The sequence below is a fragment of the Parasteatoda tepidariorum genome, chromosome 5 (assembly GCF_043381705.1).
Source record: "Parasteatoda tepidariorum isolate YZ-2023 chromosome 5, CAS_Ptep_4.0, whole genome shotgun sequence".
In the NCBI taxonomy this organism is placed as follows: Eukaryota; Metazoa; Arthropoda; class Arachnida; order Araneae; family Theridiidae; genus Parasteatoda; species Parasteatoda tepidariorum.
This window is the reverse complement of record NC_092208.1, coordinates 3,022,173-3,032,831: the sequence shown is the minus strand read 5'-3', so window position 1 is coordinate 3,032,831 and position 10,659 is coordinate 3,022,173. Positions and strand designations below refer to the sequence as shown.

The 10,659-nt window shown below is 29.5% G+C and overlaps 1 protein-coding gene across 2 annotated transcripts in view; it reads right to left on the bottom strand.

Annotated features, from left to right (window-relative positions):
* Nucleotides 1–5,118: 5,118 nt before the first annotated feature.
* Nucleotides 5,119–10,659, bottom strand: part of LOC107453678 (calcium binding protein Mo25) — a 31,718-nt gene continuing 26,177 nt past the window's right edge. For both annotated transcript variants that reach the window (XM_043041157.2, XM_043041155.2), the window contains exon 8: nucleotides 5,119–8,431. In XM_043041157.2, coding sequence (XP_042897091.1) covers nucleotides 8,255–8,431 — 177 coding nt within the window. In that variant the 3' untranslated portion in view covers nucleotides 5,119–8,254. The remainder of the gene's footprint in view (nucleotides 8,432–10,659) is intronic.

Sequence of the window (10,659 nt, the reverse complement as noted above, 5' to 3'; positions counted from 1 at the left end):
GACGTATTTAAACAACAACCTCCTTTAAAATATACCTTGTTATACCTCATTTATACCTCGATTTTTTCATAAGGGTAATTACTTTTATTATCCTATGAGATTTTGATTAAAAATATTAAAAAAACAATATAAATTACGCTCAACGCCCCAAATGTTACAGAAACAAATAGTCTCATTCTTAAAAAATATGTTTTTTTTTTTTTTTTTAAAAAAAGAAATTTAGCAGCTGTTATTGCTGATTACAAAATTTTATGCAGTTTTTCACGGAACTTTTGTATTAAAAATATTTCAATATTTTGCTTAAAGTATAGATTGAGGTTATGTTTTGTATTAGGATAAAAATTATCTTTGTTTATAAAAGATATTCCGTAGGGTTCATTTTAAATAAGAATAACAGAAGAAGTCTACTTTTTTGTACTACTAACATACCAGATTTCCTGCTTATGTTAACCCTTGGTGAGGCCTTCTCCCTTCTAGGAGGTGTTGGTCAAACCAGTTAACCACAACAACTAAAGCAGGCGGTGTTTCAACAACAACAATTTAGTTTCACAAGTTGAAGGAAATAAAATAATGATTGCTTTTGTGTGAAGATGAAGATATTCTTTTCTAGTTTTTATCCAGAACGTATATATATTCAATTGAATTGTGATTTTAAATCCTAGATCTGAAAAATAGATAAACAAGGTTTACTGTTTTCAATAACTGGATCCACAAATTTCCTTAATGTACACCTTCTTCTGGAAGAACCACTTTGCGGTATTGGTCCTCGTTAAACAGTTCTACCGTAAAGTGCTCGGCTTCGCGCACTGGTCGTCGGGCTACCGAAGCGGAGGAGTCATCCCCTTTGCAGAGGATCAAAGTTGTGATGGCATGTCTTCGGATCATATCAGGGATGTTTCCCAGACCGTCACCAATAGCCCATTGTGCAGCTCTAATGCTATGTAAATAAAATACCTACCTTTTTTCTGGAAGGTAATATTGATCAAAAGTCAAAGGTAGTTCTTAAGTGCTCCAAAAATAAGCTTGTATAGTTTGTCTACGCTAAGAACTCCCCCCGCCACAAAGTCTGAGGCCATTTGTGGTAATGGGCTCATTTCAAAGAGGATAGCTTCTCTTCAATCAAGGGCTAACACAATAGATCGAAGATTCATTTTCTATCGCCGATCAGAGCCAAAGCTTGCCCTAAACAGTGATCCCACACCCTTACTTGAAATAGTTATACCTCGTTACCGCCGCAGGTCCAGACGAATGGCTAGGGGAGTTCTTACTTTAGAAAGAGTCTTTAGAATTTATAAAATTCGAGAAAATATTTCTAAGTCGCCTTCTTTTATACATTTGTACCGAAGCTTTGCTTTTTTCTCGAAGGCATCGATGTTGTGTTGAAAACAGTATTATTTTTCCTTTGAAGGCTTAGATTTAGTTAATTTAGAAGTGAAAATGTGTCTGATGGGTAAGAAAAGTTAGCTACTCATTCCTTTTTACATATTCAGTAGCTTAGGGGTGCAAAACCTGCGGCCCGCAGGAACTTCTGAACGCAATAAAAAAATTTTATTTTAATTTGGTTTTTTTAAACACTATAAATTTTCTTTAATTAAAATATTTAATTCAAATTTATATTACTCTATAAAATGCATATATTTCTTGCACTTTCATTCAGTAAGCTTCTTTTTGGCAATAAATTAATGATTGAGAAAAATGGAAAAAGTTTTTTTTTTTTTTTTTAAAAAAAAGAAGTATAAGTTATAAAATAATTCAAATAATTAATTTTCTGCAACTATGTTAAGTTTACTGACTAAAATATTTAGTGGCTAGAACAATAATGTTTAGATAAAAATAATCATATTTGCCGCTAACATGACTAAATATGTGTGCGGCCCTTCGTTAATCTACCTACTGTGCAAGTGGCCCATCACTTAAAAAGCTTGTGATCCGTGAGTAGTGTCTGAAGAATGGCGGTCAGTATCAGGAAGAAGAAAAAAAATTTCCGGTCTTTACCAGGTTAATTTTAATAAAAATCTATACCAAGCCATTTTTCATCAGAAATTTTTGATTTTTTTTTTCATTTGTAATATCAAATATTAGATTTTGTGAGCAAAAACATATTATCGAATGAAAATGGAGAAGCTTCGCCAAGAGATACGATTTTATAAAATAATTGTAATTGATGTTAAAATTATTTAACCCTTCGACTACGACGAATTTTAAAAAAAGATTTTTTTTTTTGCCCGTTTATTATTCAAAAGGACAAATTAGGTCACAAATAAGGAAAATTTAGTATTTGGGATTTTTCTGACAAGCAGTTATCAATTTAGAGGCTGGGACATATAGGTCCCGGCTGCACTTAATGATGGGATACATATGTCTCACCTATAGAGATCGACTTACTACACGCACATCTATCATTCCGGAAAAATTTATTATGTGGACTTTTTTTGCGTGGTATGATACAGGGTGAAGCATTCTTTGCATAACCTGACATTACACATTGAACAACTCATACTTGTTCTTTTTTCTACGTTCATTTGAGAAAATACGAATGAACCTAACAATCCCAATGAAGAATACGAGTGGGATATATGTGTCCCAGAGCAAAATCACAATGCTATTTCATCCAAGAAACTCTTTAGCGCCATCTAGGAGATATTTGACACACGAAACACGTATACTTGGTTTGATTCTACGACTGGGACATATTACAATGAGTTTCCTGACAATTCCAGGTTTTCAGTGTTCTCCCTGACTTGTGGGAACTCTGGGCGGTTTGAGAAAAAATAGTTTAAACTTCCTAATCAGGCACCTTTCGCATTTTGAACTTTTTTATAGACAAGGTATCTGCTACATTTTAGATTTTCAAATTCATGACTTTCCATGACTAATTCCAAGAATTTTTCATGACTTACAAAAGTTACTATTTTCTCCGACAAAAACATAACAATAAATTTGAAAAAGCATTCTAATAACATTGACTGAAATGATAGGTATAACCAAAACTGTTATACTCTGCATCTTCATATTTTTAAATTTAGAAAACAGAGTAAAGAAAGAGTTGAAGCAATAAAATAGCTGCAAAAAATGCCGAAGCAAAAAAATGTTCTTTTTTTTCTGCAAAAATTATATTCTAAAGATACTTTTCTCGTTCATCGGAAAGGAAAGAAATACTCATTATTTTTCTGTTCTCATTTCGGAACAAAAGAAAATTTTGTCAATGACTGGCTTGCTTCAGATAGAATTTTAAATTGATAAAATAAATAAATAAAAAAAATTCAGAAATCACAGAAGTTTAAAAGATAATTCGCTGATGATGTTTTTTCTTTCCTTTTTTTTTGGAAGGAGCACCATCATTTTTAAAGAAAATGATAAAAAACATTTTATATTTCAATAAAAATATGACTGTGAGTGAGGATTTTGTTACAAATTCATCATGAAATTGGGGAGGTGGGGTGTAAATTCCATTTTAAAAATTAGATTTTTCGACGACCTAAATCCATGATTTTTTTCAAAAAAATTTTTTCTTTAAAATCATGGCAAATTTTTTTCAACAACGAAATTCATGACTTTCCAGCAGAGTTTGATGTTTTAAATCAGCTTGATTTAAATCAAAAAAAATTTTTCTTTTAAAAAATCATTGATTTAAAAAGTTAATAAGTGTTTTAAATTATTGATACTTTTTTTATTTCTTTTCTTATGAAAATTTATTTTAAATAATTTTAAAATTTATTTTAAATAAATTGCTGCATTAGGTTTAAAATTTATTATCGTTGCATTAATTAATTTTAGCTAACGAAATTACTTTCTTCCTTGGTATGTGTTAAATGCCAATACATTTGAAATTAAATTTTTAAAAATCTTTTGATTTTTGAGATTGAAAGTACAGAATAAAGTAAACATTTAAGTATTTTTTTCTCATAAGCTTACAGTATCTTTGACATCACCAGATTTTTTAGAAAGAAATTTTGTGAAATTTTTTTTAAAAGAGTACATAGATTTTTTTTCTTCTTTAGCTTAACTTATCTATTATGATATAGGATTAAAAATAAATATTTTAACATAAAAATATATAGATTAAATATTTATATATTTTTTGATGAATGACTAAATTTATAAACACAATCTGTTACATTTATTTTGTCATTTTAAAAATCAGTAAAAAAAAAAAAGAAATCATAATTATGATTTGGTAATTGAAAATTTGTCTTAATAGTTAAAGTATTCTTTAAATTCTCATAATCATCTAGTCTTTAAATTTCAATCATGCATTTGTTTCAAAATGGTTGCTATGTATTATAATGAAAAATTGTTTTAGGTAGTTAGAGCTTTTAAAATATTCTTATAATATAGTTTTAATATTAATTTAATTTTGATTAAACATCTATAAAGTTTTTTTAGTCACAAATCAAAGTTCTTACAGTGTATTTGAATAAAAATTCGATATAAATTAAAAAAAATCTGATTTTTTAAAAAATCAAGAACTTTGCATTTCTAGGTGCGCAGATACCCTATATCAGGGATGGCGAACCTTTATACACCAATGTGCCATTTTTTCTAAAAAATTGTTTAATGATGTCATAGACGTGCCGTTAAATAATTTTGACTTCGCGATTATTGGGAAAATAATAATACTAAATACTATCAACTCAAAACTATTTACATTAAAAAAAAAAAAAAACATTTTGCAATGTCTCAGTTATAGGCGTAATTCAACTTAAAGTAACATCAGTGTGACTTCTGTTGCTGCAGATTGGATGACAAATAACTTATATTAGGCTGTAAGATGTTAGTTTAAGCAAGACTGTTAATTTTTTTTGCTAGTTGCTTATTGTTAACTTGTTTTTTATGGCTATTAATTGTTAATTTTTTTTATTAATAGTTGTTTATTATTTTGTTTGTTTTTGTGAATTTTAATTTAACTGTTACATATGCTTCATAATGTAATAACATTTGTGTAATAACAATTCAAAGTGCAATAACAATTGCGATCGGTGGGTTGCCCAAAATACCAAAATATTGTGTCACGTGCCATTGGTTCGCCATCCCTGCCCAACATAAACCTAAATAATTTAACTGAAATTTAAAAACAAACAGCTTGTTATGCAATTCCAAATCAAAACAAATAACACATAAGATAGATTATTTACTGTTTCAAAGCAACATTTACAACAAGAGGAGGAAAAAAATACAAGTTCATAAACATAAATGGCTCAAACTGTAAATTATACGCATATTTCATAACAGTATACAAATCAATGTTTAAAAAATATATTTTCTTTCTTTTCTTTTTTTTTAGTAGTGGCTACAACAACTATTCAAGATGGGAACACAAGTCAGGATTACATTATTCAATAAAATAATAAAAAAAAGAAAAATGCACATAACCATAACATAGTTTTCACATTTAAGAGAATAGTTTCTTCTACAGTTTTACATTTAAAGCGATGCAATGTACAAAAAATAGAGTCTTTTATATAATTTTTCTATGACGTTAGAGATAATTTAAAACACAGCAACGAACATAGCTCCAAAACTAAAGTTGTGTGATTTTTCATTGCAAAAACAAAAAATTCTAAATAAACTACAAATGTGAGTAACAACATGGTGCATTTGTGACGAATGCACAGATTGCATGTATTTCATATACTAGTAACTATGAGTTTCTTTCTTTTTTGTCTTTTTTTCTTAAAAAAAGAAAAAGAAAGAAAGGAAGAAAATTAACAAGGCCCAGATTTTTTAATGCTTATGTAATTATCATTTTTGCTCATCTTATATTTGAAGAAAACCCCGTGGCAGAAACGTGGCGACATTGTAGAATGTTACAGAGTTCTCGACGAAAGATTTTTCCTTTGGGAAGTGAAAAATTTGGACTTTCCTTTCTGCAGAAATTTTCAAAAGATTTAAACTTTTCTTCAGAATTTTATTCAAAAGATTGCTTTCTCGCACTTCACAAAAACATGCTTGTAATTTTTCTATTATCATTTGAGGAGAATGAAGTTTAAAAAAAAATATATTTTTCTCCCCCCGCAGAATTTTTTTTTGGCAGCTATTGATTTCCACACAGTTTTTAAAATCCGATATTTTAATCTGACACTATTTATTACAACAGCTGAATCTTGAAATGAAAACAAGTATTTGCAACTCCCTTTTTAAATAGTTCGATTTGCGTTATTTCGACATTGATATATTTTTTCTAGGTACTTACTGCTATGGGATTTCACTACTTTTAATTTTGTTTTTAAATTTAATGATGACTTACAAAAAACAAAAATAATAATTAGTATGTTTCCCCCCTCCAAATTACTAGATTATTGCTCATAATATTAGAATAAAAAAAATGACATTATTTTTTCCAAAAAGTTTTTTTTCCTCTTGAAGTTGATGTTCTGTTACTTTAAGTTAGTAATATGTATATTTGTTATTACTAAAAGTATCTTGTAGAAAGTTATTAGTTTGTCACAGAAAGCCTGAAAAAATTCTGCCACAGGGGAAAAAGCATTCTTGAAGTTTTTACTTTTAAATGGGATGTATTTGAAGACAAGTTCATTATTACAATTTCTTAAAACTTAACCTTTAAGAACCATATATATATATATTTATCATACTTGAAAATTCCAATTTTATCAACACTTTGCAGTGTGCCTTGCTAATTGAAAATATCTTCAGTATTCTAATACATTTTATGTATTAAAATCAGTTCATATGCCGGTCAGAAAAAGGTGCTAAGAATTAGACTGAATTCAACCCAGGCTTTCAGCAATAAACCTTTCATAAGGCTATTCAAAATAAGCCTTACTTATCAGAATTAATTGCAAACTGTCTTGAAATAAATCAGGCCGGCACAACAATAAATATACATATTTTCTAACTAATTTAGCCTAAAGCAGGGATGATTGTGAGCCCAACTCAAAAATCCTGAAAATTTCTTGAGTCATTAATGACGCATTTCAAAAAATTAATGTCTTTATATATTTAAATCATTGATATTATCAAAACATGAACTTTCAAATAAATTATATGCAGCGTAATTAAAATGATTAATTATGTATACGTTTACCTTTATCTATAATCACATTTATTATTCTACCAGAAAAAATATTTTCAAATAAAAGAGATGCCAAGTACAAATTCTAGTACAAGAATTTTTATACATAAACAGGGTTGCCACTCAATCTTGAAAAAAAATTCCATGTGTTTTCCTTGTACATATTATGCACAATATATTAAGAGAAAACAATAATATGAGCTCTTGCGTGAGCTATTGTTGGGCTAACTATAATTATTCATTTTAATTGCTGGAAAAACAGCTGAACATACTTAATGCTATAGTAAATGAAATAGTTTAGTATACCTGAAATATCATGGTTAAATATACCATAGATTACGCTTTGAGTGGTCACCATTTTTTAAAAGACAAAAATAAGAAACAAAATTCCCTGTATTTTCCTAGTTTGTAAATAAAAAATCAAAATTCCCTGTTATTTTAGGTGATTTTCAAATTCCCTGTATTTTCCAGGTTTTCCCTGTGCAGCAGCAACCCTGGCACTCTTGTGTGAGCTACGTTGTACTAACTATACTAAATTTAATTACCCAAGAAACTCAGAGGAAAAAGGTACAGCTTAACATATTTAACACAAATAAAGCTATAGTAAATTAAATAGTTTTGCATAGGCTGAAATATCATCCTTTATGAAATAAATTGCGCTGAGTGGTCACCACTTTTTTCGAAAGACAAGAAACAAAATTCCCTGTGTTTTCCCAGTTTGAAAAGAAAAACTAAAAATTCCCTGTTATTTTAGGTGATTTTTAAATTCCCTGCATTTCCCGGGTTTTCCCTGCGGACTGGAAACCCTGATAAATGCAATCAACGATTTCTCGAAACTTCCTGATCGGGGATTGCGAAAAATCCGGCTTTTTCCCGGAGCTCAATCATCTCTGCTAAAGGTGTGTAGGCTGACTACAATATGCTTATTTAGGCTGATTAGAAAAATACTGTAGACTTTTCTAACTAACTCGGCACACTGCTAAGCTGTGTTGCAAAAAGAATGTGTTATTTCCTATGACATACACAGTTGAAATTTTAAGAGTTATATATTTCTTTTTCCAATACTGTTATCACCATGTCTGGGTCCTGAAAATCACAATTTTAATAAAACTGAACATAACTCTAGCCACTGAAGACCAATGCTTTCTAAGCATTGCTCAAGCAAGAGCTTTCTACTGTCTCTCTCGCAACCCTTTTCTTTTATTATTACAGAACATATTGCTAATCATCTGGTTTAAGCTCTTTTATTTGTTTGATTAAATAGGCTTTCTCATCGTTAAACTGTTCGTCGTCGGAGCGATCCGTGTGAAAGTTCGATAAAAAGTCTACTAATTTATCCTTATTTCTCAGCAGAATGTCTAAGACGGGCTTCGGCTTGTTGGGATTGGCCACGAATACCTGCAAGAGAGAAAAATATTGTTTATAATTCTAGAAAAATATTTCTAATTAAGCAACATATAAAAAAATTTGTTAAAGTTAATTTCTACTTAGGTCAACATTTACATTTCAGATTTTCAAATTCATGACTTTTCATGATTTTCCATGACTAATTAGAAGAATTTTTCATGACTTAACGAGGTTACTATTTTCTCCAACAAAAACACAACAATAAATTTAAAAAAAGCATTATAATAACATTATTCGAAATGATAGGTATAACCAAAACTGCTATACTCTGCATCTTCATATTTACAGATTTTAAATTTAAAAAACAGAGTAAAGAAAGAGTTGAAACAATACCTGCAAGAGAGAAAAATATTGTTTATAATTCTAAGAAAATATTTCTAATTAAGTAACATATAAAAAAAATTTTTAAAGTCAATTCTACTTAGGTCAACAAAGACAGGGTATCTGCTACATTTTAGATTTTCAAATTCATGACTTTTCATGATTTTCCATGACTAATACCTAAATTGACTAATTCCTTCCTTGAGTCAAAATCAGAAGGGTGAAATGATAGGCAAAGCATGGGAAGGTGATTAAAGGAAATATGGGAGCTTAAATTATAAATTTAAGGGTGGAATTTTATCCAGCAAACTTCAACTTTCGAATCTATGAATTATCCAATCATTCAAGGAATGTTACATTCAGGGTAACTGCTACATTTTAGATTTTCAAATTCATGACTAATTCCAAGAATTTTTCACGACTTAACGAAGTTACTATTTTCTCTGACAAAAACGCAACAATAAATTTTAAAAACCATTATAATAACAATATTCGAACTGACAGGTATAACCAAAACTGCTATACTCTGCATCTTCATATTTATAGATTTTAAATTTAAAAAACAGAGTAAAGAAAGAGTTGAAACAATAATATAGCTGAAAAAAAAATACAAAAGCAAATAATTCTTTTTCTGCAGAATTATATTCTGAAGATTTTCTTGTTCATCAGAAAAGAAAGAAATGCTCCTGATTTTTCTGTTCTCATTTTGGAATAAAAAAAATTTGCCAATGACTGGTTTGCTTCAACTAGAATTTTAAATTTATAAAATTTAAAAAAAAAAAAATATAATTCTTAAATCACAGAAGAGAGAGTTTAAATGATAATTCGCCCTAGAAATGATGTTTTTCTTTAATTTTTTGAAAGAACATAATTTTTAAAGAACATGATGAAATCATTTCATATTCTAATAAAATATGACTGAGTGGTGATTTTGTTAGAAATTCAGATATTTGGCACAGGATGGAACGTGGAGGGGGGGGGATTCCATTTTAAAGATTAGATTTTTCGGAGACCTAAATGCATGACTTTCCGTGATTTTTTAAAAAAAAAAAAATAGTAAAAATCATGACATTTCATGACAAATTTTGTTCGATACTGAAATTCATTACTTTCCAGGTGAGCGGATACCCTGCAAAGATGATTTTTACTTTAGGTACTTTTTACTAAATAATTACACTTGCATACATGCCAACATTGGAGAAATAAAATAACGAAGATATTACCAACCGACCCAATTTCGAGTTTATGACTACTGATGTTCAACTCAGTAGCCTAGTCAGTTTTAACCCAATCCAGAAGACAAGGAAACTCCTGGATCAAGTATCGGGAGAAATTAGTCTTTGCGAAGAACTTTTTTGATGGAAATAACCGGCATTTTAGTTACATTTTAGTTAGGAAAGGGAGACAACGAAAACCTCCAACGGTTAGCCCCACAACAAGGGGACTTAAACCCGTTATCAGTGTACCACTGAGGATATTTCACGTCATCACTGTAGTCGATACAAGCTGGATGCGAAATTCGTATCGACCAGTCATCGTTGGGATTCGAACATGTGTTCATCTCACTGGAAGGTGAATGCTCAATTCTCTGAGCCATCTTGGCTAGACTAATTAAAACTCAAAAAACTGCAGCACTGGCAAAAGCACCATCTGGTGAGGAATAAGAGAAGTATTTTTTTGCCATTAAGGGGTCACAGTACCCAAAAAATGACAAAAATACCAAAATTTTTTTTATTGCTTATAATAAAACTTCAAAGTATTTCAAATGTACAGAAAGAAATTCATCTCTCTATCTACATTTTTAAAAAAGTTATTTTAAATTGTTCTTATACAGAAACTTGCTCAGCAGTCTGACTTTAAAGTGCTTTTTCGCATAGATGATAATTTTGNCAGTTTAA